At 44.2% G+C, this 27197-nt stretch overlaps 3 protein-coding genes across 6 annotated transcripts in view; 2 read left to right on the forward strand and 1 right to left on the reverse strand.

The window, feature by feature from the left end:
* Nucleotides 1-1634, forward strand: LOC108610671 (zinc carboxypeptidase). Its single transcript, XM_018002912.2, has 5 exons — nucleotides 1-198; nucleotides 262-398; nucleotides 494-875; nucleotides 938-1325; nucleotides 1385-1634. Exons 1-5 carry the CDS (start codon nucleotides 34-36, stop codon nucleotides 1576-1578), a joined length of 1266 nt encoding a protein of 421 aa, XP_017858401.1. The 5' UTR covers nucleotides 1-33; the 3' UTR covers nucleotides 1579-1634.
* Nucleotides 1600-26684, reverse strand: Myo28B1 (Myosin 28B1). 2 transcript variants are annotated; one of them, XM_018002913.2, is made up of 10 exons: nucleotides 12481-13393; nucleotides 10478-10741; nucleotides 9295-10416; nucleotides 8717-9232; nucleotides 7387-8409; nucleotides 5405-5614; nucleotides 5046-5338; nucleotides 3108-4643; nucleotides 2925-3048; nucleotides 1600-2853 (listed from the first exon to the last, which is right to left on the reverse strand). In XM_018002913.2, exons 1-10 carry the CDS (start codon nucleotides 12502-12504, stop codon nucleotides 1600-1602), a joined length of 6366 nt encoding a protein of 2121 aa, XP_017858402.1. In that variant the 5' UTR covers nucleotides 12505-13393. The 2 variants fall into 2 exon arrangements, with proteins under 2 accessions (XP_017858402.1, XP_089319397.1); XM_089463271.1 differs by lacking the exons at nucleotides 1600-2853; nucleotides 2925-3048; nucleotides 3108-4643; ... (1 more) ...; nucleotides 5405-5614; nucleotides 12481-13393 and adding an exon at nucleotides 26530-26684 and having other exon boundaries at nucleotides 6891-8409.
* Nucleotides 15633-27197, forward strand: part of Slob (Slowpoke binding protein) — a 35303-nt gene continuing 23738 nt past the window's right edge. Inside the window, exons 1-3 of one of the 3 annotated variants that reach the window (XM_018002903.2) lie at nucleotides 15634-15735; nucleotides 15821-16285; nucleotides 16933-17153. The gene's annotated coding sequence lies outside the window, so the exon portion shown is untranslated. Of the gene's footprint in view, nucleotides 15736-15820; nucleotides 16286-16932; nucleotides 17154-27197 lie in introns of all 3 variants that reach the window. The other 2 variants (XM_089463289.1, XM_089463290.1) reach the window with 2 other exon arrangements.

The raw sequence follows: 27197 nt of genomic DNA on the forward strand, positions 1-27197 counted from the left end.
ATAGACTTCGATATCAATCAGTCAAAGTTAGCAATGCGTGTGATATGGGTGTTAGCAACGCTTGTAGTCCTAGCCAACGCTGGGACTCTCAAGGACCCACCGAAAGTGCGCTACGATAACTACAGTGTCCATCGCCTCAGCATCAGAAACAAGATTCAATTATCGCTGATAAACAGACTGAGCGAACTTAGCGACAAGGCATGTAGAGGATTCAATATTATAGGCATAGATTTGATATAGATTTTTGTAATTGATTTTTAGTTCAATGTTTGGAAGGAGTATGATGAGCACTCCAAGCAGGTAGACATAATGGTCAGCCCCGCTGCCTCAAGGCCCTTTCAATTGCTCCTTAAGCTGTATGGCATTAGCAGTCAGCTCTCGATACCCAATGTACAAAAGTAAGTGGACCCAAGATGATTTTCGATGCTAAAAGTGGCACACAGTGGCGATAAGAAGGAGAATTGCCTATTATAAAGTTTTATTTGGTGTTTAGGCTTATCGACGACGAGCAAGTATCCAGCAGAGATAGCGGCACTTTTGGCTGGAGGCAGTACCACGAGCTGGCCGAGATCTACGAATGGTTAGATAACATTTTTGCCACATATCCCACCGTGACCGAAGAGTTCTCTATTGGTAAATCGTACGAGGGGCGTAACATTCGTGGCATCAAGATTTCCCATGGGGCGAATAAGCCCGGCATATTCATAGAGTCCAACATCCATGCCCGTGAATGGATCACCTCCGCCACTGCAACCTGGTTCATCAACGAGCTGCTTACTTCGCAGAAGGAAGAAGTGCGCAAGTTGGCCGAGAGCTATGATTGGTATATTATTCCCGTGTTTAATGTGGATGGCTTTGAGTACTCCCATCGATCTGTAAGTCACTTAATATATACACACATCTGACAAGTAAGCACTAACCGGTTACCTATCTATAGAACCGCTTGTGGCGCAAGACCCGGCAGCCACACGCCACCTCGAAGTGTATTGGAGTCGACGGTAATCGCAATTTCGACTCGCACTTCATGGAGAACAATGGTGCTTCGGCGGACCCCTGCAGCGAGACATATGCTGGCGAGGATCCCTGGTCAGAGCCAGAGACAAAGGCGTTGGCCGACTACCTAACGTCCATCAAGGACAAATTCGACGTGTACCTCTCATTCCACTCCTATGGTCAGTGGTTGCTTTCCCCTTACGGTCATACAGCTGAGGAGTTTCCAGAGAACTACAACGACCTACTTGAAATAGGCGCCGCCTTCGGCAGTGCCATTAAAAATTTGGTCTACAGCACCGACTATGTTCATGGCTCCACGGCTTCCGTCCTGTGTAAGTTAGTTCTCTGTCTTTACTGTCACGTCCAACTAAAAGGGATTACGCTCTTGCAGATGTCGCTTCCGGTTCGTCTGTGGATTGGGTCTTTAATGAACTGAACAAGAAAGTGGCTTACACCATTGAGTTTCGCGATAAAGGCAACTTTGGCTTTGTACTGCCACCCGCTCAGATCCTGGCGAACTGCGAGGAGCTGATGGCTGGCATGGTTGCCCTGATCGACACGGCGCACAATCTGAATTACATATAATCCAATGTTTATTGCTACCATTTACTTATCATTAAAGTATCGCATGTAGGAGGTCAGCAGGTCATCCATTTTGTAGCCTTGGGTGGTGCTGCAGAGCAGCTTCGCGGCGCCAATCATGTTTCCGAAGCGTATGTGAAAGTGATTCTTCCCTGAGCTCCACATGCCCAGCTCCGAATAGCTGTGGCTGCGCAGCAGATGTTTCGAGTTCACATCGAGCAGGTGGAAGCCTCCGCTGTTGATGGCAATCAACAGATGCTCGGGCAGCGTCTGATCGTTCAGTTGCTTGACAACGAAGAAAGTAGATCCAAAACATGGTTGCTTGGCAAGCTCCTGCAGAAACATTAGCTTTGCCTGTTTCTCGTCGAGGCCAGCGTCTCTCTTGAGGATGGGGCCCAGCAGTTGATGCCACTCGGCAAACGTGTGCAATGGCAGCAGATCTTCAGGCACTAGACGGTGCAAAAGGTCTTGAAGCGGCAGTCCCTCATCATAGTCTGGATTCGCCCTGTTTATTAGACTAACCAGTTGGAGGGCCACATCAAGTCCAATGGCATAATGGCCCTTTAAGTATTTATGCAGCTCCTGTGGGTAGGTGAAGATCAGATCCGCATTGAGATCTTTGCCGGGCTGGCAGTCAATCCACAGCTTTCGCATGAAATGCAACTGGTAGTGGTCATCACAACTGGAGCGAATGGTTTTCTGCTGGCGCAAGCACTGCATCAGCTCTGTAATAAAGTCGAAGACAAACTCAGCCTCTGGCATGGCATAAATCCTTTCGCCCATCTTCAAAAAGATACTGAAGCCCAGTTGAGACTTCAGCTCCAATCGCTGTACTATCGTAGTGATGAGTGCAGCGCCGCGCGTGTGGGACTCGATTTCAAATGCTTCCACCGTATCGTCCGGGAAATAAATCTTATGGTAAATGTGCAGGCAACGCTGCTGAATACCCTCAACCTCAATCAGATGCGGCGCCAGCTTCCGCTGGCCATGCTGCACAGAACGCTTCAGACGGCGGAGACACGCATCGGCCAGTGAATCGTTCCGCAGGCGGAGGAACAGAACCAGTTCCCGCATTATGAGGACACTCGGCGACATGATCCCTGTGGCTAAGTAGAGCAGGTCCCAGCCACGCTGCTCACTCACCTCCTTGGGGTTTTCGGTGAGCTGTTTCATCAGCTGGCAGAAGACCTCGTCGCAGATCAAAGCATCTTGCAGTGCCGGCTGAAAGATCAGATCCGTGTTCACTGGCAGATTGCCACGTGCTATATCACCCATGTACTTAAGGAAAAGGTACACATTACATTACAAAGTTAGTACAGTACAAAGTCAGCATATCTCGGATCGCCTACCTTCAGTATGTGATGATGAATGACTAGCGCCTGTTGGTACAAATGCGGCTTGGCATGCAGAGCTCTAAGGAGCGGCGCCTTAAGCGGCTCAGCGGAATATCTCCACAAAGGCGACAATTCCGATCTGCGGTAAAATGAAATTAATACATATTCAAAACTAAAATCTACAAATGCAAAACGAACTCAAAGCGCTCCCGGAATTGCAAGTCTGCAAACTTGGCCAAGCTATGCTGGCGACGAAGCGGAGCATTTGGGGACTTCATTGAAGTGGATTCCTCTACCAAGCCGCTCGTTGTTCGCTCCTTGAATATCTGCTGTAGGTGAGAGCTGGGCTTCACTAGTGTGGCTAAAATTCGCACATTTCCGGCTACAAATTGACCCCACTGCCCATTTGAGCATCCACGCCAGCTGCATTGCGGATCATTTGCCATTAGCTGAGCGCCCATGACGCCAGCTTCGAACTGAATTAGATCCCCGGGCACTACGGACAGCTGATCTTTCAGTTGGTCTGGCTGAGAACTTTGAATGACTACGCCGTAACTGGAGCGCTGCTGCAAATTCAGCATCATGTAGTCAATGAGCTCGACGGCATCACGAGCCTCGCTCGACTGCAGCACGAAGTTCTCCTGCTGCGCTGTGAGCACGTGCATCTGATCATTGGGCTGGTACTGAACCCTGATCAATTCGGCATAGCTGCAGCCTGCGAGCACCTGCTCCGTTTCATCAATAAGCGCGACGCCCGCTGCATTGATGGCTAACATAAGATCCTCGCTCTGCAGTTTGGGGCCGGACACGTGCTGCACCTCGTACAAGCGAGAATGGCGCATGGGCCAGGATAGATGGCCAAACAGACAAATGTCCTCCATAGCGCGCAGCTGCGACTCCGGGTCCTGCCCTTTCTTCACATAGGCGCTGCTCTCGTACATGGTAGCAATTAGACGACTCCAATTATGGACAGCGCGCTCACCTGGGGCCAGCAAGTCCCGAGGCACAAAGGCCGTTAGTTGGCTGTCCGTCAGCCTGGCCACGGGTCCCGCTCCCTGCTCGATGTAGGTGGCCAAAGCGCAGATCATGGCAATATCCTTCTCTGAGCGACAGCGATATTCACCGCATTTTAGGCCGCTCATAATCTGCTTGTAGATGAGATGTGTGGCTTTGGGGTCCAGTGTGGGATCATACCAGGCGCCGAACACCTCTTTGCGTAGATAAAGCTTCCAAGGCGCATCCAGCTGCCTTTGCTCGCAGCTGGAAATGGCGTCCAGGATGTGCTCACGCCCAGCTCCCAGGGGCATCAGCTTCTCATCTAACGACAAGACTAGGCCGAAGCCAAAGCTGTCGGTCAGCTCCAGTCCATCGCTCAGCTGCTGCACTGCCTCTCGGGCTGTGCTGGCTGCATCCACCTGCAACTTGCGCGCCTGGCCGTCCGTCAAATAAATGGCCAGCTTTAGAGGCTGCCGACTTCGAATCGCCTGCAGCTCGAGCAGCGATGGCGGTTGTGAGCGCGCTCCATTGGCCAAGGTGCGCTCCAGATTCTGCAGAGCTGGCGCTGCATGCAATTTGGCAGTGCCCACTTTCAGATAGCTGCGCAAATAGGGCTCGAAATTCAATGTGGGTGGAAAGCAGCTCAGGCAGAGCGACAGCAGCAGCCAGCCTCGGGAGATCGAGCTGCGACTGGGATTTAGATAAAGCTGCTTGCATATCTGTGCTAGAATTTCATCCCTGTAAGATACAAAGTAAAGTAATATTTATAAGGCTGTAATAATAAGCAACAAAATACATGAGATTGAGTTGATTCATATATTATTTACTAACAGAAACTGCTTCACACTGCTTAGCTGAGTGCACTAGCCAAGCAGTGCAGCAACGTGTGCTGCTGCCGAAGCTGTTTGCCAGATAGTAAAGTTAACAGATCTCGTCTGATTAACAGTATAAGTCCGTTGTTAACAGCAGCACTGCTTTAGGCATATGTGGCGGATAATAAAGTCATCGCATTAGTGCGCTAACAGCAGCACTGCTTCAAATTATTCAGCCAAATCTCGTGTTAAGTAATTTTCAAAATATGTCAATTATAATCTATAACTGATTGGTATAAAGAGAACTTTGTGCGAACTGTCGACTAACCTCAACTCTTCTTTCAAGATGCCGTGCCCGATGATGAAATGAATCTTATCCAAATGACTGCTGCCAGCATTTAGCCATAGCTGATAGAACTCTTCAGCTCCCCGTTGGCCATTAGCGTTGCCAAAAAATTTTGGCTGACGTTTAACAGTCTGTCTCACAAAGCGCCGGGGCTTGGCGCCTAAGATAGACGCTATTTCCTGCATAAGCTGTGGACTACGCAGAGAGAGTGGGCTCTGATTGGGAACTGGCTCAGGCAGGTCGCCCATAAAGCGCAGAATCATTATCCAAATGGCCTAAATCATTGAAGGAATAATGGTAAGTCTGGCATTTAGTTATCACATCTATCATATGTCACTTACCTTAGCAGCCGTTTGATCAAGGGGCAGATCATGTTTTAGTAGGGCCTGCTTCAGGGGCTTCTTTTCATGCTGATATGTGATACCACTGCTAAAGTACGTAGAGGCAAATTTTAAGAAGCTAAAGTCGGAAGTGTCCACATTACGAGGGATTGGCTTGGGCAATCGAATGGTGCCAGCGGAACTGATGGTGTTCGTCTTTTTCAAATTAATCTATTTTTAAAAATAGGAGTAAGACATCAAAATACTATATTGCACAGCGGACTACAATTACCAATCAACCAGAAACCAGAAAAAAACTTAATGAATATAACAAAGCTCCAATAAGGGTATTCCACAGTCAACATGCAAGACTTAAATTTATCATATTATGGTTTCTCTTATACACACGATCGCGGAAATAATTTGTTATAAATGCCTTTAGTCATTTGAATTTTAGACAGTTATAATCAATGTGGCTTCGCTTAAGTTTTTCTATGCTACAGCTGCGCCGAAGATTTGTCGATCCGATAAGAGTCCGAATATAATTTACAATCACATTTTATTTAATTAATCAGTAGGGGAATTGTGCTTTGAAGTTTTAATACTGTTGATAGCGATAGCGGGGGCTTTGCTTGATAAATTCTTTACTTTAAAGTTAGTTGCTTGCTGCACCTCAACCTGTGCGTATATGGGTTCTAGCCAGCGGAACTCGAAGGAAATTAAATATATGTATATATTTTTGTTGTTAATAAATATTTAAAATTTGTTTGTTGTTTACTCTGGTTTCACTTCAAAACCTATTTTATGTTGATTGAATAACTATTATAGTTTAATTAATATGTGTGCAGGTTTTCCTCGCGTACCTATGGAGGTCTATGTAGAATTAAGGACCAATCAAAGGAATAAATAAATACAAGTGAATAAATATTGAAATATACACACATATAAATATCTTAAGGTTCGCACAGGAGACCCAAGCAAGGAATCGGAAATATGAAAGTAAAGTAAATTGAAAGTCACGAAATCAACTTGTATTTTATATCATATACGTCGACTCAGGAAATCAAGTTTGATTTGCCCAATGACTAGGCGCTGAGTATTTTTTGTTATTTGCGCGACTTTCCCAAAAGATAATCAAACAAAACAAAAAGCTGTTGAGTAATCTTGAGAGCTATCAAAGCTCTAATATGTTGCCCTATTCTATATACAAATATTATCGAAAGTAAGGTAACTCTTATCTCACAAATTAAAAATAGATTAGGAACAAGAGCAAGAATTATGTTCTAATTTCCGCCGATAGTGCTGCAGTCCAAAAATATATATCAGATAACTTTCTGGACATTGAAATTGGTAACACGCACAGTATGAAATGACCAAACATCAACAACTACAACAAGAACAACAAGAACGGAAACACATATGGGATATCCGAAAGCAACTACCACATGCACCAGAACTAAAGGCGTGTAATGAAGAAAAGACGAAATGGATTGCACAAATCTCTCGATTCCTTAGATATTCACCGCCGAAGCGGCTTTTATTTACAAAATATGTATAATTTATAGGTTGGTACATAGAAAAAGAACGATCACAAAACGAATCGATAGCAAGTACGTATGCATAGGCTCTACATATATGTACATATGTCCACCGACATTGATATAGCGTATGTACAGGTGAAACACTCTCCTATGGCCTACCCAGCGTGTGAAGCGATTGGAAGAGATGCTTGCGTTAAACCAAGGATGTCTTTCAATCGCACTCCTTAGATAATATCAGCTATCAACTACTTAACATAACATATACTCTGACTAATTTGTTCAGGGCTGCCCGAGCACTCGCAACTGCTAGAGGCGCGTCTGATCGACAATCTTTCGAGGCGCCGCCTCGTAGTAGTTGACGGGGCGGGACAGCAGCTTGGTGGGGACGTCTTTGCGCAAGCGCAACTGCCGCTCGAATATCAAAGACTTCTCCTTGACATTCGGCCCCAGTGGACCACTCACGTCGGGCTCGTCATTCAGGAAGCCGAACACGTCGTCTACAATCTGCTTGGATGATTCCACGTCCATGTACCCGGGGCTGTCCAGTGCATTACCATTCATTTTGCCACCGACTGGCGCAACTGTCACATTCGGAGGGGGCGGCGGCAGTGACATACGCGCCTGCAATGTGGGCGCAGGAATCACATTCACCCTCACCTGCGGCTGCTCTGATCGCTTCAATGATTTTGTGCGCCTGGGCTGATGCACGGCAGCCATGGACACAGCATTGCGGGCAGCGATCTGCTCCTTGAGGCGCTGCTCCTCTGCCTGCTTATTCTTCAACCGCTGCTCTGCTTCCGCCTGCTGCTGCAAGAGGCGCTGCTGCTCCAGCTTCTTTAGGCGCAGCTGCTCTTGCTCTTTCAGTAGCTTCAGCTGCTGCTGCGATTCCTTCTGCTTCGCCCGCTTGGCCTGTAGCTCGAGGGCGAAGCGCTTCCTAGCCAGATAGCCGCGGCTCAGAGCCTGCAGCTTTATCATGCGACTGCGCACCATTGTAAACTGTGTGGTCAGCCGCTGGGCCGCGAGGCAAGCGCCCAGTCTGTGGAAGCCGCGTCGCATGGTCAAAAACCTCCGCCTCTCAGCCCGGCCACGCCAATACCGCTGCACTGTGACTACAGCCACACGATACTTGTCCATGTAGCGGCGGAAGAGCACCCGTCGTATGCCTCTCTGAATGGTGACGATGTACTTAAGCATCACCCGCGACCGCTTCGCCTCCAGCAGTGCATCGTCCTCATCCCGCAAGAAGAGCTTCGTGCGACCGAACTGACGATCCGAGTCAGCTGGCAACGCCGCCTCGCAAATCTGGCGAGCCAGCAACCGGCAGTCGCACTGGTCCAGAGGACCCGTCCGCGGCACCAGCAATCGGTACCGCTCCACAAAGGCTCGGTACTCGTGGCGTATGGGATAGCCAGCCCGACGAATGCGCGCCGTTTCCATCATGCCGGAGTAACGCAGCTGCCGGACGCACAGCTCCTTGTCAAAGTTCTGAAGAAGGAAAAAGAACTCAAATTAGTATTAATATTAGTAAGAGAGTTGTAGTAGTATTTTTTCTGAAAATAGATGGGAATGGGTCGTTGAATCGATTTACGATTACCTAACTAAGTACTGAAATTGATGAAAGTCATTTCATCAAAGAGTTAATAACGACTTGATATAGAGTCCATGTGGTATTTAAGAGCCTCACACTATTGTGGGAGACTAACGTAGATTACTCTTAGAATGCTTTACGAAGTTTTACCAGAAAAGACCTGACATTGAGATTTTCACTGATCGGAACATTCGATCTACTTACATTGGGTTCCTTGTACTCGTTGGGCTTGATGCAGCGTATGAAGTAGGGATGGGCCTGCGACAGCGTGCGCATTAGCATGTCCAGCGAGTTGCGAAACTTGACGCACAGAGTGGGTTGCTTCCTGGCCGTGTCCATAGGCAGCTCCTGCGGGCAGATGTCCACCAGATACTTATTGCTGGAGCGCTGTACGAGGTTACGCAGGTCACTGCTAAAGGAATCGCGATTCTTTTCGAGGAAGCCCAGTGGATTGTACATGACGACGCCGGCGTAGTGCCGAATGCCGAAGAGCGAGGCTTGGGTCGTCTTGCCTTTGACGTATATGGAGCGATTGCCGTGCTGCACGTGCAGCTTCTCCAGCAGCGTCTGGTCCGTGCCCTTGGGAAACTTGGACTCCTCGTCGATAAGGGACATAATATTCACAGGCTTCATGCCAATCAGGTCGAGTATGTCCTGATTGTCCTGGAACTCGATGTGCTGCCAGTTGATATGCTCCAGCTGGTACTCCGCCTGTTCCATCTGCAAGACCAATAGCATTAGACACGTACTTTCACCTATTTTGAATGCAATCTCGTTGATACCTTGAAAATGTGACCGACAAAGAACTGCTGCAAGTTCTCATTGGCATAGTTGATGCACAGCTGCTCAAAGCTGTTGTTGTCGAAGTTCTCGAAGCCAAAGATGTCCAGCACTCCGATGCTGTTCACTGGCTGCTCCGGCTGCTTGTTGATCGTCTCATTGATGCGTTTCACAATCCGCACGAAAATGCCGTCGTAAAGCGACTTGACGAAGGCATCGCGTCCCTCCAGGGCGGCCTCCTTAGACAGGCTGGTCACCACGTGCTCGCCATGCACAAAGATCGTCCGTTGCGTGAGGGCCGCATTGAGAGGCGCCTCTGGCAGACCCAAGAGCTGGGCTATGCGCCGCAAATTCGCTGGATCGTCCACCTCGGCGGCCTCCAGGTTGGCCACCTCAGTCGCCTTGAAGCGCAAGTTTCCAAAATGAAGTATGGCAGCGAGCAGGCTGAGTATGCTCCAGAGCTCCTCCGGCTTGAACGATAGCACCTTCATGGCAGCCCGTATGTCGGCAAAGTCCTTCTCGTCCTGCTTGCCAGGCAGTGCAAAGCAGCCGCCCTGTGCCAAATAGTGGTACTGGCTGGGCGACTGCTCCTGCAGCTGCAGCCTCTCCCGCTCTGCCGCAGTCAGCCCGGCCAGCATGCAGTAAAAGATGTGGTAGTTTCGCTCGTCGCGACTCTGAAACACAATGCGGGACTTTTCCAGCAAGTACTGCTGTATGCGAGCACCCTGTATGGTACCTTCGGGCGTGAAGCGGATGTCAATGTACTTGCCGAAACGCGAGGAGTTGTCGTTGCGTACGGTCTTCGCATTGCCGAAGGCCTCCATGATTGGGTTCGCCTCAATGATCTGCTGCTCGATCCAGGAGTGCTTGCCACTTATGGCAGCCAGGTACTGCAGTATCAGCTTGGTGCTCTCGGTCTTGCCCGCCCCCGACTCCCCGCTGATCACGACGCATTGATCCTCCTTCAACCGCTGCAGGCGCTGGAACGCATTGTCGCTAATGGCGAAGATGTGCGGCGGCAGCTCATTCAACTTCTTATTCCTGTACAACTGGATCTCGCGATGCGTGTAGATGGGCAGTATCTGATAGGGATTGATGGCCACCAGCATGGAGCCTGTGTATGTCTGCAGAGGAATCAGCAGGCATTAGCGTGGACACTATTAGTGCTTACCAATGTCTACTTACATAGATGAACTGTTTGTCGTAGCGCGTCTGCAGGTTGCGCAGGATCGTGTACTCCTGCAGATCGCCGAGTGTGATCATGTCCTCCACGTCCGCGTGGGAGGTCACGTGCATGGCCTTGAGCACATCGCCCGCCGGCACCCAGAACTGTTTCTTGGAATCATCGCAAATCAGAGTTTGGGTCTTCTCTGTGCGCACAATGCGAGCTCCGAATGGCACTGCGAACTCGCTGCTTGTGTTCTGCGGCTTAACCCAGACGTATTCGCCCTGCAATTGATCATCAATGCGACTCAAATGAGAGATCTTATCAATGTAATAATAAAAGTGTTGTACACGCGCCTCACTTCAACATGAGCGATTAGATATCGGTATCGAGACCTTCTGGGTGAAGAAATTGTTACCCAATGTCAAGGAACTCCGGGTGTTTAGAAATCGATTACTGCCGTCATGTAAAGCAATTAATGTTGCTCATATCTCTACCTCGAAAGGTGACACTTTTGGCAGCTACCACAATTATGGGCGCAACATAAATTTCGATAAGAGATCTTGTGCTCAGAGCAGTTCATAAATTTCAACATATGAACTGTTTTCAACTCAAATTGCTATGGTAATGAAATATACTTTACTTAACTTGTATCATTTATTATTATATTATTTAGAATGTTTCTCAGCTTTGTCAAGAATGAGACCATATACAATATATCCATTTATACTATATATAATATAGAAACCACAGATAACACTCGAAGTCTTAATGACACTTATCAAAGCTGAGTAAAGCTCTTCAAGTCTTCAGCATTTATTTGGTGGCTTATTTGAATAATGAAGCAGGCAAACGGTAGCCAATAGGCGAACAGCAGGAGAATCAAATATGTATGTTCGATGTGCCTATCTTATCGCAGGAATGTCGATAAACAAACAGTCTTATCGAAATTTTACAATCGGAGCGGAAAACATGGCACAACAACAAACAGTTAATGACTGCCAAAAGAGAATTGCGAAAAGCAATCTTGGCTCTAGTAAAAAACTAGATTTTCTTCAGAAAGATTTCATTCTAGGCAAGCAGACAGAAAGTAGCAGATATCAATGCATATTATAATTTATTATACATTATCTCTGCTCCTTGGGTATCTCTAATAACATAAGACACCTGTGCCGAAGTCTATTTGATAGGAGTATGACTAAGCACCACCGAAAGCAAGGGAAATAAATAAATGCTGCTAAGTCCACAGTGAAAGGTTGATTCCTGATTAGAATATTCCGTTATAGGCGTGATTTTCAAATGCTGGCTGAAATATGAGGTCATGTTGTCCCCATATCAGGTTGATAAATGTTTACTTTATTCCAAACTAATTTTCACGATGATCTAACTGTCGCATACGCCTAGACTCAATCAAGCTGCCAGCTGACACAAGTGGGCTTTGGATTTTGATTTGAACATACGTACGGATAGGAGCCACTCAGAGTGCCCAAATGGCGTCACTTATTTCACATTTCATAACGAAAACTAATCATCCAACTGTGAATGGGTAGCAGCTAGTTGGTTACTATAGCACTTCGACAATCGACAAATTGATAGCGATCAATCAAAGTCAGCAGTCAGAGCGGGTAAGCACATATATGATTTGCTAATCTTATAGCAGGAGTGCTCAGTACAGCGTATCTTAATGTCGATCATTATTATTATCCACCAAAATACTGCCACACATTCTTTCGATAAGGAGCACAATTGGCTTATCATGTGCTTGCTTTAATTGAAAATAGCAAACTTTAGGCAAACTATCTTCCATCTATAATAACTATCTCAGTTCTAATACGAAAGACTATAAAAAAATATGGTTTTATTTGGGTTTTATTATTTATTTATAGTTACATTATATTGTTGATTAATAGAACTTAGGCATATTTTGTATCTTCATTCATTTTTTATTTGGGCTTTATTATGACCGAAAGAGTAATTTATTTCGGAACTTTATTTTGCTTTCCAACATATTTTGAGAACTTACATGTTCCCTTAGAAATTCAGACATTTTGCCTATTCGACGAGCAGAGAGAAGCTTGAAACCGCTTCGCGGAAAGTTTTGGATAGTTTGCGCTGGATGGAGCACTGCCGAGACACACGCGCCGTGGATTCTTTTAATTGCTTAGCAAATATTTGGCCAACGATTGGTGTTTATTTTGACAGCCGTTTTCACTTGTATTTTATTATTATTTTTTCGTTTTTTCGTTGGTTCTCGACCGTGAAGTTCTGTTCGGCCCGGAGTCTCGTTAACTTGTGAACGGGGAGGTCTACTACTGTGGCCCTTGCTGTCATTTCGTTTCTTATCTCCCAGAGCGGCGTCGGCGGCACAGTTGATATTGATAATGAATATTGAATATGTTTTTGGCAGCCCCGACTAGTCTTATCGCGTCGTTTCGCCATATGGCTGGATTCGATCAAGTGTGCAAAATTATATGGAAATTTACATCGAAAACTCGGCCAGGGAATTCACTTTGCGCACTATCAAATGTAAAGGATAGTCAAATAAATGAAATATATTTGTTAAAGGAAATCTGCTTATCTATCGATGTTCTGAAGCGTCCTTATCGGCCAATGAGCCAATCCAAGCGGCAATTTTAGCCAAGTCTTTATAAGTAGCCATATATCGCGCCAATGAGTCACTAATTGTCGTTTGGGATGTGAACACATATCATCCAGCTACGGCTCTGCTATTTACTTAGATTCAGCACGGTCTAAATACTGCCATAAAACAGCTGAGCTTATTGGGAAGTCGATGTTTGTCACCTTTCAATGGGCAGACCATTTAGCTAACTAGTCTATTCATGGATGCTATCAATAAGTCAACTTTAAGACTGTATGTTCCAAATATATTCCAAAAAACACGACTCGATCAAATTTTTGACTGGCAGGCAATACTATTTTCACTTAATAAATGAGGACATAAAACTTAACTCAACATTATATCTATGTACTGAATACGAGCTATATTTTTATATAATCACGATTCGAAATGACTTACAAAATGTATGACATTTCTAATCAATAAAGCAAAGTGTGCCAATGGCTTGATTAATGATCTATTTTCTGCGCAACAAATGAAATACTTTAAGTTGAGTATTTCCAAGACAATTCGTGGTAAAAGTAAATAGTTTGTATAATAATGCTCTCTTTTACACAAAGAAAGTCAATATTAATATTAACAGATGCATGTTTAAAAACTCGATAAATGCTACAAAGTTCAACTGCCGAAACTCTTGGCTGTATTTGCACAACGATTTGTCATAGTGCTTTCTGTTATCTCCACAAATGTCAGAGTCCTAATCATAATGTGCTGTCATTTATAAAAGTCAAAGTTAAATACCTTCGATATGAGCACATAGGCATTTGCGACCATGAAAATAAACAAACAAAAAATTTGCAATCGGCTCATAAAATGCTTATGCTGATGTAATTCTCATTGCTATTGTCATTGAATCTAAATCTTTATCTCAAAGTCCCCCCTCAGAGAGAGAGGCAGTAAAAGAGATAGAGGGAGAGAGAGAGAGAGAGAGAGAGAGAGAGAGAGAGAGAGAGACGGTGAGAGGGAGCGACAGAGAGAGATAGAGACACGAAGAGAGGCAGATACGGATATACATATATTGTATAGAGAGAGTGATATGAGAGTCTCTCGCGTTTGAAGGCTTGTAGGTAAGCTAGGACTACAATCATGGTATGACGTGATCAACATTACACTCAATCAGGAAAGTGAAATATGCATATTGGTTTTGTGCAATTTTCGGGTCTCCGTTCGTCCGTCTGTTTCTCTGCCTGTATAAATTCAATTTTTTCGACGCAATTTAAAATATACTTCGTATACACAATTATGGAATTATGAAGTGTAAAAATGTTCCCGATCCGCCCACTATCGCTGTGAATGAGCATTTTGCAGTCGGTCACGGCTGACTGCAACGTTCGTATTTTTTTCATGTAATATCGATCATGAGTCCCTTTCCAATTCATAAGTAACTTTCAAGATATTTTTAAATAAACATTGTTCAATGTAACTGCCACTGATTTATGGGCAATAATTAATGATGCAACACCAAAAATTACCGTCTAGAAACTGGCTATAATGTCTACCTTAAGAATGGCTTCGCCCCAAGCGTCGTGAGCCAATAACAAATATTCATTCATTGTTTCCCGTAGATAATTTGTGGAAACTTAGCCACACAAATTGCTTTGCGATAAGCTAAATGGAATTTTCAAGTGCTTGAAATACATTTTATTGCTGGACTCCAAGAAATGTGTCTGGTGAGCCATTCAATAGGAAGTTTACCGCTTTTATTTAGCTTTGGGGCATTGGAAGGTGCGCAAGCTGCGAGCTCTGCAAGGTCCTTGAGGTCCTTTACACTGAACAAGCTTTCGCATTATTCCTTAAGTAAGTCCTTGGTGTAATGCAACGAACTCGTTTCCATTACCTTCGGCTGCGTTGAAGCACATTTAAGATAATCCATGATCCAGAAAAAACGTTTAGCGAAAGTACCAATTGTCGGCTCAATGTTCATCCCAATTCGTGGAATGCATCGAGTTAAAAGATACAGCATTCCACGCTCAATTTAATTATGGGACGCACAATGCCATGCAACAGCAATGAGTCGTGACAAATGCACCAAATATTTGTGTCTGCCGACAAGGTCGGCCATAAATTCAGCCATTGATGATAACGGGGCGTATACGCAATGTTGTCGTGCAAATTGTTTTCGCGTTCGTTTCATGCTGGCCGCCTAAGCAATGTCTGGTCACAGCGAAGGAGATGGAGAAAGTCAGAGCAATACAGAGAGAGACAGAGTGAGAGGGAGAAGCCCACACATCTACACACCCACACTGTGCATGTGTGTGCTTGCATTTACTAGCACAAAGTAGCAGCGGCAGCATTGTTTCGATTGTACTGATAAACCCTCCAACGATGTCTTTTTCTCTGCCGTCATCAATGCGCCCCTCGCTATCTTCACCCCTACCGCTGGGCACGAAGCACGTTGTTGACCTATATTTGGGCATCAATGAAATGCGAACAGCGGAGCGAACAGGCTGCTTTGGCTGAGTAAAAGCTCTGCGAGTAGCCGCCTGCTTGTTACTTAACTGGAAAGCTCAGCGGCAGCAGCAGCACTCACAGAAAAAGAGCTTTTCGAACTGGAAGCGAGTAGCTAAGACATTTCACTGCTGCCAGAGCAAGTGAGTGCAGCACATGTGCCTTTATAAACAAATTAACAAAAGACTCAATGTAATATGAAGAATATATTAATTAATTTAATTTAATTTAATTATTAAAGTACTCTGAAATCAAGCCATTTATTTCTCATTTCAAGTTTAACTTTAAAGAACACATTGATGCACGCAGGCAGAAACAGCTGTGTGGGATATCAATGGGACAGCAAAGGAGCAAAGAGCAAAAGTTCAGTTAGGTCATATGTAAAAGCTTCAATTGTTGTTATTCTTGTGCATTCTGGAAATGGCATAGCAAACAGCTGGAGCATACGAGAGAACTTGCGAGAGCTTTCGCGCGAAACGAAATGGAAGTGGAACGCAGAATAGATGCGTTAGGCGAAGGCAGCTACACTTGGGGAAAGGGTGTCAATGGAAATATAAACTTTATAGATACGAAACGAAAACACACACCACGAGGAGGAGCACGACGAGCCAACATCAAATGTCGGGGAACTCGAGGCAACTCGGCGAGGCGAACTTTCCATCAGACTCGAGCAACGCCAACATTTCAATTCAGTTCGAGTCACGCAGCGGAGTGGACGCCTCACTCTTTTCTCTCTCAAACGGTAGGCGAACGCGCGCTGAACTCAAAACCCAACGTGTTCCAATCCACATAGATAGCTGGCCAAAGGATATAAAATTTTGTTAAAACTGAAATTGTGCATAGTTTGTATTTATTATGTTGTGCGGAGCATTGTCTTCCCTTCTCACGGTCCCTCTCTCTCACTCTCTGTACCCCTCCTTTCTTCTGTTTTCGAACATATACATATACAGACGTTTAAAAATGCAATAAATTATTTAAAGCATTTATTCCGTTTCGCTTTCGCTGCCTTGGTTGCTGGTTGGTGGTGTTGTTGTTGTTTTTGGCATTGTTGTGGCTGTTGCTGTTGTTTTCGCTGCGCTCGCACTTGGCCCATTGGCCCAGTCCCCAGTCCCCAGTTCCCGGTCGCATTGCCGACAACTGAGAATTGTTTGCCCATTTGCCTCCAGTCAAAGGCAAAACAACAACAAACTCAGCCCCAACTCTCATCAAGCGAATGCCGAACCGAGTACCGAACACACTCACCAACGAACACCAAACACCGAACACCGAACACCGAACACTGAACTTTGCGCCGTGCTCTGAATCCGCGAGTAATGGCCACAGCGAGGCGCCATTCATCAGTCGCGCGAGAGCAACTGACCGTCTCTGTTGTAAATTTATCCAAAACAGGTTCTTTTTTGGCTTTAGCTGGAATTGAAACATTCGCGGCACGTCGATTGCAACTGCAACTGCGACTGCAACGGCAACGGCAACGGCAACGGTCACGGCAGCCCTCAGCCTAGGGCCAATTCAATTAAACTAACGAGAGCATCGAGACGAGCCCCAATAAAGTGTGACAAAGTGAAAGCCGCTCGCTGGCTGCAACTGTAAATACTCCTGCCTGGTTACAGGTGAGTCTCCCCACTTGCTTCGATTGTAATTGTAGTTTCGACTAGGCAGCGCTAACTGACCCAATTGCAGCTCGGCAGGAGCAAAATCAATTTTCTATGTATTACTTACACGCTGAACATCAGCAAGTAAATAAATTACCAAGCAATATATAAACGAATTAAATGAATGAGCAATTACATGAATAAATAAATAATAACTTTAACAAACTATATGTATACGTAACCCTCGTTAGCTATACTGAAAATATTTTGTAAAATTATTAATTGTATCTTTGACCTTTTCACTCTGACCCAAATCGTCAAGCTAAGTGGTTGGAATGAATAACTTTCTAGAATTTGTTGACTGAATCGTGAATATGCAAATATCATATTAACTTAATCATGATTCCATACTCTCTAATTAAGATTCCATATATCAAAAAATTTGCTTAGAACATTCAGGAAGTGCTTCACTATATCCTGGGCAATCGCTCAACCAGCTGGCTAGGTCTCACATTAATATGAATATGCTCGCTTTCTATTTTGAGAATATTAATTGTAGTTTAAAAGAAAACAAGCCAAGACTGTCCTTTCGCTGACAGTGTTCAATGCATTAGGCGTGCCTACCTGGACTCTTCTAGAAAATCGAGTAACTATTACTTGCAAAAAATCAAGATAAGTTAAAGTACTATCAGAGAAAATCAATTGCTTCACATTTTCATTCGGATCTACCTCAACAACTTCATCGTGGGTCACCTTGTCAGGTATGCTCTGCTCATAAGAGATTTTTTTCTTCAGCATCGCACATCAATGAAAAAGTTGACTTGACTCTGTCAGCATTCACAAGGTGCAGTTCAGCCTGAAAAGTGTTATGAGTACACATTACGTATACGCCCCGATGCACGCAGCGGAGTTTAGCTGGCATGAGAGATCAGCGTAGTACTGGAGCCGAGTTTAATGGGAAACTTCCCCCAGTAAGACAACTGAGACGCATTAGTCAGAGCTGGCGTCTTTTGGCTTTTAGTTGCTCGTCTTTCTAACCCTCAAGCTGCACGCTTCAAATGCTTTGAAAGCCCTTTTGGAATTCCCTAACGGGCAGTGCATTGTGCTCAAGGACACAATCAGCAGCAGTTGCAGCCGAGAGCCGGGCTACGTGTTGGCTGTGCTTTGTATTCCACGCACCTAACGATTGCAGTCTTCGTTGACGAAATACACATTCTTCAAAGTCCAGAATTTTGTTGTTGAGGTCCTTGGCAAGCTTTTTGCTGAAGCTCAGGAAAAGCCGAAAACGCTCCATTTGTTGTTGTTATTCCTTGCTTTGCTTTTGTTTTGATTTTTCGCATTCTTTTCGCACAAACATTTTTATTCGATTTGAATTGATTTGATTTTCGCTTTTGCTCTATGTTTCTTCGTTTCATTTGTTTGATTTGATTTGTATGTTGATTTTAAATGGAAAAAAAATTAAATCGATATTTTCTTTGCGTATGGGAGAGGGATTGTGGGAGGTGGGTACTTGAGGGAGGCTTCCAAAAATAAAAGAGAATAAAAGAGATGCCGAGCTCGAGGCCCACTTACAACAACACTTACATGCGCCCAAGTGTCGCTGCCTGTGCGTGGGCGTGGCAACTAGGAGTATTTATGACATTTATGCTAATTATGCCAGAATGCCTCAAAAAGAAAGAAAGCCCATCGAACGCAGCCACAGACACAGACACAGCGCATTGTCCTAGCAGACAGTAAACAGCTACAATTTGGCTTGAGTCTGTCTCCACGGCGTATACATAATATTTGCTATTTCTGTTTATTCCCGGGAAAACTCGGCGTGGCCATAAATTGCTTGTTAAAATGCAAAGTTGACAACGAGAGCAAAGCGAGTCGCGCTTACGCACAAAGACTCTGATATACTGTGACGCGAACAAATATATCTGTAAACAAGCTAAAATCTCTTTACGTGATATTCTTTCTTGTTTGACTGCGGATTGATGGCGGGTCCTCCATGTGGAGGGTGTATATATGTATGTATATGCACAAGTGTCTATGTGCTAGCAGGCCTAGAATGTGGGCTGTGTGTATCCGATATCAGATATCGAGCACCAACATGTTCTAAGCAATAAAAACATGAGATACTAGCAGAGTGTATAAACTACACAGTATAACAAAGAAAGGTATTTATATGAAGTGTATTATAAAACCGGAATTGTTTTTCTTTTGTTGAATCTAATTATTTGGCATTCTGCATATATTTGCATGCTAACTAGACACTAAAACCGAGGAGGCGATATGGGTGGGTATATTTAGCACAAATGTCAGTAACAGAAAAAGGCAGAAGAGGCGTGGACAAACATATAAAGCATATACATATATATTGTGGCATTCATTAGATATGTATATATCCCTTGCAGGTATCTCGTCAGATATAATTAGTTTCCTGAATACATCACATTCATTTGGTTGTATCAAGCCAGTAGTTTGCATCTGGTGGTGCTTAATAGTGAATAAAATATGTAGAGACAGAAAATTCAACACGTTTTCTATAACAAACTACCATTTAGTTGGCGCTTGCCACACCCATGCACGCCCCACACAGAGAACTGGCCCACATACGAGCGGTAAAGGGCCGAAAAGGAATGGCCAAAGGAGAAATGTGGGCAGCTTTTGACCTTTGTGACTATGCGAAAAGCGAAATAAACAAACAAATGAAAGTAAGCACAAAATAAATCCGCCTCTAAAGCAAAACAAAATGCCACAGCCAACGAGCTGGGTGTGGGCGCTGTCTGTGTACCTAGGTGAGATTGCGACTTTGTGTAAAAGAGTGGGCGGGGCCTGAAACATGAACTAATTCTTAGCATTAAGAGAAAAGCCAAAATATCAGTCTTTCCGTACGTCAGAGCACACACAGAGCAGCAACGTCCAGAGGCCAGAGGGCGGGCCACATAAATCTCATATGAAATATGCTGTCGAATAATTTGCTCAAGCTAGCTTGGCTACTGGATAAGCACAAACTTAAGAGTTTGTTCTGCCGACTCAAGTATGGAGTGGGTCTCTTAACGATACAAATTCAAACGAACATGTGATTAGGATGTGGGAGTTTGCTATCCGGGACTGACCGACTGTGAAGTACTTTAGGCCTGAACTAAACTGGGGTTTTAAGAAAACAATTTTCATTCAAAATAATTAATAAGAGTTTTTCTAATTTGCAAACTAAATATTGTAAACACAAATCCCATGCGGCCCAACCCCTAAAGATATTCAAGCGGGTTTGCTTGTGCATGTGTTATGTATTATGACCTTTCAAGTGTTTCCGTTTAACGGTAAAAGCTCTGATGCCAGCGCTGCGAATATGCTAATTTCTAATGTCAACATATTGACGGATTGTTTGATCCGCCCCAAAGGCAAACAAATTTATAATTTATGCAAACTTTAAATAGATTCCAGCGCAACATATTTATGCAACCGATATGTGGTAATCGATATTTGCGAAATTTTCTAAAAAAGTCTTATGTGTGTGTATTCGTGGGTGTGTGCACATATATGTACCTATATAAAGTATTTCACATTGTTTCTAATAATATAACGCGGTTGCCTTTACTTTATTAATCTGACCTTTGGATACCATATGGACAGACAGAGAAGACTAAGACAGATAAGCTAACCCTAATCAATTATTAACTTGCATTATAATAAGCAAATTGGGCACAAAACCAATATACCCTATCCACAATTACCTGTTTTATATCTGACTTTATATGTGTTAGCAGCAAAATTAGGCTCTTGAGAGCAAATAAGTGGCATAGCAAATCAATTAAGTTGCACCTAAAGGCTTCAGCTATGCAAACTATCTGAGAGCATCACAGCAATTGCAAAGTCAATTAAAATCTGTCAATTTGAATTCCAAATTGAATTGATTGCATAGCCTATTTGGGGCATAAACAACATATTTGCGCATAATGAAGTAATTATGTTCGAAATTCTATTTACTTCTGTAATCCACACTCAAATGAAATGAAATTAAATCAGTTTTTGTAGTGCTTATGCATAAAATAAGTTGACTCTGACTATTGACAACGACAACTTCCGATTCCGGAATATAACTGGAATATAAATTGCATTTCCGATGCACTTAATCACAGATTTACAAATGTCTAGATGCAAATTCACACACGCACACACATAGCTAAATGTGTGTAATTATAAATTTAACACAGCATAATAGCATTTCGCCTTCAACGCACGCAACAGCAATAACACTAGCCGACAAAATATAGCCTGTATAATAATTACAGTTGAACCAAATATAACAACAGGAAAACTAATTGTACTGTTAAGTACAAACTGTTAGGCAACTTTAACAGGATTTTAATACTATATTATATAGTAGTATTATTGTTAAAAAACTGTAACAATTCTTATTCGAGTTGCTCTTTTAACCTTTTATCAAATATCTGATTACAATTGCGTTATTGTGTATATCACACTTCTAACTCTGATGCTCGCCTACTCTAAAATCGAAAATCTGATCGAAAAGTTTTGTCAGATTTGGAGTTTGCGGAATACATACGCCCTGCTGCACAGTGTAATCGCAATTGCTTGCATCTGGGAGTCTCATTTATTTATTGGCTCGTAATCAAACTGACCACCGGGCAGGGGTTGTTTAGAAGCCCGTTGGGTGCACCACAGTCGACTGGGTAAATATAACGCAAATTTCCGCGCCGGCCAGCATCAGATGCGACTCCGTCGGCTAGGGTAGGTGCTGAAGGACATTGTCAGTGGGTCCCCTGAATGGCTCTGTTGGCTGGCAGCTGCGGTGTGATGGCATTATAGCGCTGCTCTCTCTGTTTCAGTGTTTTTGTGTGTTTATGCTGCTTTTGGCCTGTGGTGCGGCTTAACAGCTAATGGACTCAAAGTGTCCTCGTAGTTCCGCTTTGCATATCCGCCCACTCACCCTCTCCCTCTGCCGTTCGACTTGTTCTCCTTGTTATTCTGTGGGACTGCTGCTGGGTCAATCAGCGTTCAGCGCTTCGAGATTTACCTGGATTTTGTTTGGCTTTCTCTAAAATATCCAACCTGCTCAACAGGTCGTATACGTACTTTATAAACTTTGTTAATTTAAGCTATGAGCATCAGTGCTGACGCGGTCATCTAAGAGAAAAATGTTGTAAAAATAGAGATGGGACTCGAACCGCAACCGCATCGGCCATCCTGCTTAGCTCTAATTTGCATATTCAGAGCCCTTCACTTGAGCTCCAAGCCTCGTTAGCTGTCACAAAGGCAAACGGATTCAGATGAAGCGCATTAGGAGCACACAGACACGCTGCACACACATGCACAGAGATTCGCTGGATACCGGTGGAGGTGGAAGCTTAGATACAGATAAAAGTATCAGCTGACAGTTATCTGGCTGTGACCCACATATTCATGCTCGACAGGGCTAAGGCATTGGCTTGGCAATTGATGTATGCACAGCGCTGACCCAGAGGTCTCTTGCCCCCACCCACACACACGCAAACACACAGGCATTCACCCACATATACATATGCAAATTTGGGTGATGTTGCAATATCTGGCATAATTACTTATACACATGATAATGGAACGGAATGCCCCCAAGCCAGAAGCCAACGAATATTCATTTAAATAATCCTAAGCACAAGCTGCAGACGGAATTAACTTGGCCTTTACTCCCCCTGTTGGCCAAGAGTGCGGAGTTCCACGCTTGGACGCATTTAAATTGCATTTAATTTTGTATTTTAATTCCCTTTTTATGACTTTTGTTAGCATTTACTACCGAGCTCCTTTGCCTCCGATCATGATGCTGCCCGCTGCTGAACCATCTTAAGATACTTTTCACTTTTATTGGCATATTTTAATGTGCTGTAAGTCTTAGTTATGTGAGTAGAGCGCGGATGATAATACTCGTTGGAATTCAAGCTAACTCGTTTCACTCGCAATTTAAGAATAATACAGATTTTTGAGCAGAGTCTTCTTGTACCTCAAAGTCAATTATAATTATTTTTCTTCTGCCCTGCTGACCTCTATTACCTACATATAATAAACTCAATTTAGGAATCTTTCAGAGCTGTCGAGGCATGTACAGCTGCACTATTCAAGCGACAGTTAATTATAATCCTGCATGATTTGCACTAAACACGAGCAGGCGATAGTTTTTGTCGTGCTGTGCATTGCGATATGCATGTGATTAATTAGAAAATTTCGACAATTGGCAAAGCTGTCGACACACGAGCATTCCAACCCATCAAACGATCGTTGGATCAGCATGATCCGCCGAACACTCAAGTAAGAAATAGAGAGGAATGGAAGAAATCAGTCTTCATAATAACTTTAGGAATTGATGCCTCTTACAAAACCGAGTCTATTGTGAATGAATGCTTGTAGTATATGGAAACAGAGGAGCCGTGGCAGAGCCCACAAAGTATATAGATTCTTGAATAGGGCGACGAGCTGCTTCGCTATATATCCGTTCGTATGAAAGATGCGATTTAGGAAACGACAAGGAAGAAAAAACTTGAAGGGATCCACGAATGTTCCTGAGGTGTACGCAATCTTCGCACTGTTTAGGCCATCCTTTAGTCGAACACTCCCCAACCTGATACTCTATTCCAAACTAGAAATGTACCAACGATAGCGATAAAGCAAAAACTTGTATTTATTCCGCAAGGCATTTGCATGGTTCAGCTGTCAGCTGCACGACATCTGCAACCAATCAAAAGTAATTAGAATTTCTGCAATTATTCAGAGTCCGTGCAATTTAAGCTGAGCATGATTGATGTCCCGGAATGCAGAGCCTGAATAGCTGACACACTTAAAACAAAAGCGATGACATCTGTCAGCAGCCTCGTTGTCGCACATAAATAATCAATGCCAACAATTACGGACCAAATGCTCGCACAATTGACCATTGTGTTAGCTGAGCTCAGTATGAGGATAGACGTCATCAGTCTTCCTCTTATCCCCCACCTCTGAGTATTTTAGTTAGAGATTAAGAGAGAGAGAGAGAGAGAGAGAGAGAAAGAGACAGAGAGGAGAGAGAGGAAGAGAGCGATTGCCTGCAGCTTCGCTAATTAACTGACGGGAAATGTGTTCTAACCGTCAGCCGGATTCGAGTAATTAATCTTTTTACCGGCCCCCGTGCCCGGGTGAAGAGGAAGGGAACTAGGCGCGCATTTCGATGCGAATTCAGCCGGCTTCCTGGGCCGCTAGCAGGCACTGCCAGCGCCATCGCCAGCTCTAGCTGGCCGAAAAGTGTGTCAGGGACGGCCAGGAGGATATCAAGTCCTTGATAAACAGCGCTTGCAAATTAAATATAAATATATGTGACGATGTGACAGCTCGAATCAAAAGCAAAATTTAAAAATAAAAATAAAGCCCAAGCTGAAACTGAAACTGAAACTGGAGCACGCTTCCTCAAACACCCAACCGAGCGGTTGGCAAACAGAGCCTCGCAGCAGAGCAAACAGATGCAGACTGCGGACTGGACGAAGTATGGAAAATATTTTGTTACTATCTAGTTCGCATACACTGTAAACAATTTTAGTTTTTTGGTGGCAAATTCACCGATTTTATTGCATCCCATGCGAGACCCTCACAGCTTTTCAATTTTGGCAACAACAACAGAAAACAAAACAAAACGAAATCAGCAAATGGAACGGGCCGAGTGGAGGACTGACTGAAGTATTGTCGGTCTGTCTGTCTGTTTGTTTTTTTTTTTTTGCCGTGTCATAAAATAATAAAAATGTGTGGGGCACGCGCACACATTGCGAACTCAAAGCGATTTCTGCGGAATTCAATTTCGTGGGCTGCAAAAGCGAAAAAAAGACAGCGAAAAGAAAGTAAGTAAATCCAACCATAACAAAGCCACAACGAATAGCGTCAACAAGGACATGAGGCGCCAGCAAACTGCCAACCGCACCACATGCGAGGCAGGGCGTGGCGAGGCGGGAGGCGAGTGGCGACTAAGGCCGCTGACAGGCAAAGCTGACATTTTAATGAAAATAAATTTGATCAACACTCTGCTGGCTCCCCGTGAGTCGCGAGTGTGCTCGATGGCGATATCTGTGCCGCCAGCTCTTCCACTCGTATTATTTATTGTTTGTGGCAAATAGCAAATCAAATCGAACATAAATATTACTTATTTTCTATGAGCCCAGCAAAAAAAGAGCTGAGCTTACTTTCAATCAACTGCAGCCAGCTTGTGGCCTGTGGCCTGTGGCTCATGGATTGTGGAAAGACCACTAGAGCCTTTGGTCCGCTTCAAAAGGTTTCCACTTGAAGCTTAAAGGTTCGACGCGGCCTTCGTTTCACTGGTTGCATTGTGCAATAGGTTGAGAGCCCACATACCATTACCATTACAAATGCAGCATTCTCCACACTGTGTGAGGAGAGAGAACGAGGCAGCCTCGACTGCATAGTACTCGACCAGCTAGCTAAGCTAGAGAATATATTTGAAGCCGTACTCTGCACAATGCAAAACTAATATACTCTCCTTGCTTGCTCACTTTGTGAATATGCATAAAAATATATGCATGTATAGAAATAAAAGCCCCGAAAGCTCGTGGCTAGCAGCTGCTGTTGTGGAGCCTCTTACATTTACGAGCTCACACATATACATATATATATATATATATATATATATATATATGTATGTATCTATCGACATAAACAAAGCGCAGTGCCCGCCGGACGATGGTCAATGGTTGGTTGGTTGGTTGGTTGGTTGGTTGGATGGCTGATGAGACACAGGATGGTAACCACCTGCACTTCCGTTGCTGCTGCTGCTGCTACTGTTGGCATTGCCATTACTTGTGCCTCTGCCTGGGCTCCAATGTATGGCTCCCATGCTCTTTGCTTTTATTACATCCGGCAGATGTTGTGGACAACGTGACGGTACCGTGCCCGAGCCGGAGTCAGAGTCGGATTCGAAGCGGCGAGTGTCACGGCTGCGTCATAGCGACGAATTCCGTGCCCACATCCGTGGCAGGTCGACGTGATTAGCACCTGGCCATTACCGGTGGGCCCGACAATAAAGTGGCATTTCAAATCGTCGCTTTTACGGGATGTGCTCGGCAGTTATCACAACAAATTCGGGTCACTCGGGCCACAGCTGGCCAGCCTATTCGTCACGCCCACTCGTCCAAGCATTGACCTGCCCCACAATCGAGCTAATACAGAGGACGCGGCAGAGGCATATGCTGCCCTAGCCTGTGCTACCTGATAGGTGTTTTTGTGTTTCATTCACTTGGGCAGCAATCAATTTCACTGATTGTCAATTCATGATTTCAATAATATCTGCGATTTGCCCTTCGTATATCCAATTACACTTTGTATATGCATATGCATGTGTGTGTGTGTGAGTCGGTTGAGTTTAATAGAATTTACATACTTTTTTATGGCAACTGCCGGCGTCCATTTTCCTTGCAGACTTGTGCGGAACTGACAAGCGGCCGAGACTTGTTTATTTCATTTTCATTTACATATACATTTCACGCTCACGTTTCTGGCTGACTCGCTTCTGGTCATTTCTCTTTGCCACGGCCATTGCCGTTGCCATTTGTTTTCTTCTTTTTCGAAAATGCGGCAGCCGGAAGTGTGTAAACTTGAATTTCGCCTTGATTCTAAAAGCAAAGCTCAATACTCGCACTCGACTGCGCTGTAGACCTCTTCGGACAGAGATGCACTAGGCTTGAGGCTCAATTTTTATTACATTGTGCATTACTATTCATATATACATACACACATACATGTAGACATGTAAGGAAACATACTCCTGCAGCTAATTCATTATTGAGAATCGCATAGAGAGCAATAGCTTACACTAATTACTGTTAATTTTGTAATTACTAGGTCTGTACTCCGTTAAGGGAATACGAATATATACACACAAATACATCTGCATATTTATACATATATGCAAATTAGTGTTAAGCTACATCAAAGAGTGAAGGTTAAGCGTGATGGAATGTTAAACGAAACGTGTTTCATTTGAATGTTGTTTCGTGAATTGCCCACATCAGCTCGGCTTAAGCCGCCGTTGGCTTTATTAAATGGGCC

This window comes from Drosophila arizonae, chromosome 3 (genome assembly GCF_054131065.1).
Source record: "Drosophila arizonae isolate 15081-1271.41 chromosome 3, UAZ_ARI_1.0, whole genome shotgun sequence".
NCBI classification, from domain to species: Eukaryota; Metazoa; Arthropoda; class Insecta; order Diptera; family Drosophilidae; genus Drosophila; species Drosophila arizonae.

Coding starts and splice junctions, on each gene's coding strand:
- LOC108610671 (XM_018002912.2), top strand. CDS start 34: ATGCGTGTGATATGGGTGTTAGCAACGCTTGTAGTCCTAGCCAACGCT. Junction 199..261: donor TGAGCGAACTTAGCGACAAG/GCATGTAGAGGA, acceptor ATTGATTTTTAG/TTCAATGTTTGGAAGGAGTA. Junction 1,326..1,384: donor CTCCACGGCTTCCGTCCTGT/GTAAGTTAGTTC, acceptor ACGCTCTTGCAG/ATGTCGCTTCCGGTTCGTCT.
- Myo28B1 (XM_018002913.2), bottom strand. CDS start 12,504: ATGTCTGAATTTCTAAGGGAACAT. Junction 10,417..10,477: donor ACGACAAACAGTTCATCTAT/GTAAGTAGACAT, acceptor ATTCCTCTGCAG/ACATACACAGGCTCCATGCT. Junction 9,233..9,294: donor TTGTCGGTCACATTTTCAAG/GTATCAACGAGA, acceptor TTGGTCTTGCAG/ATGGAACAGGCGGAGTACCA.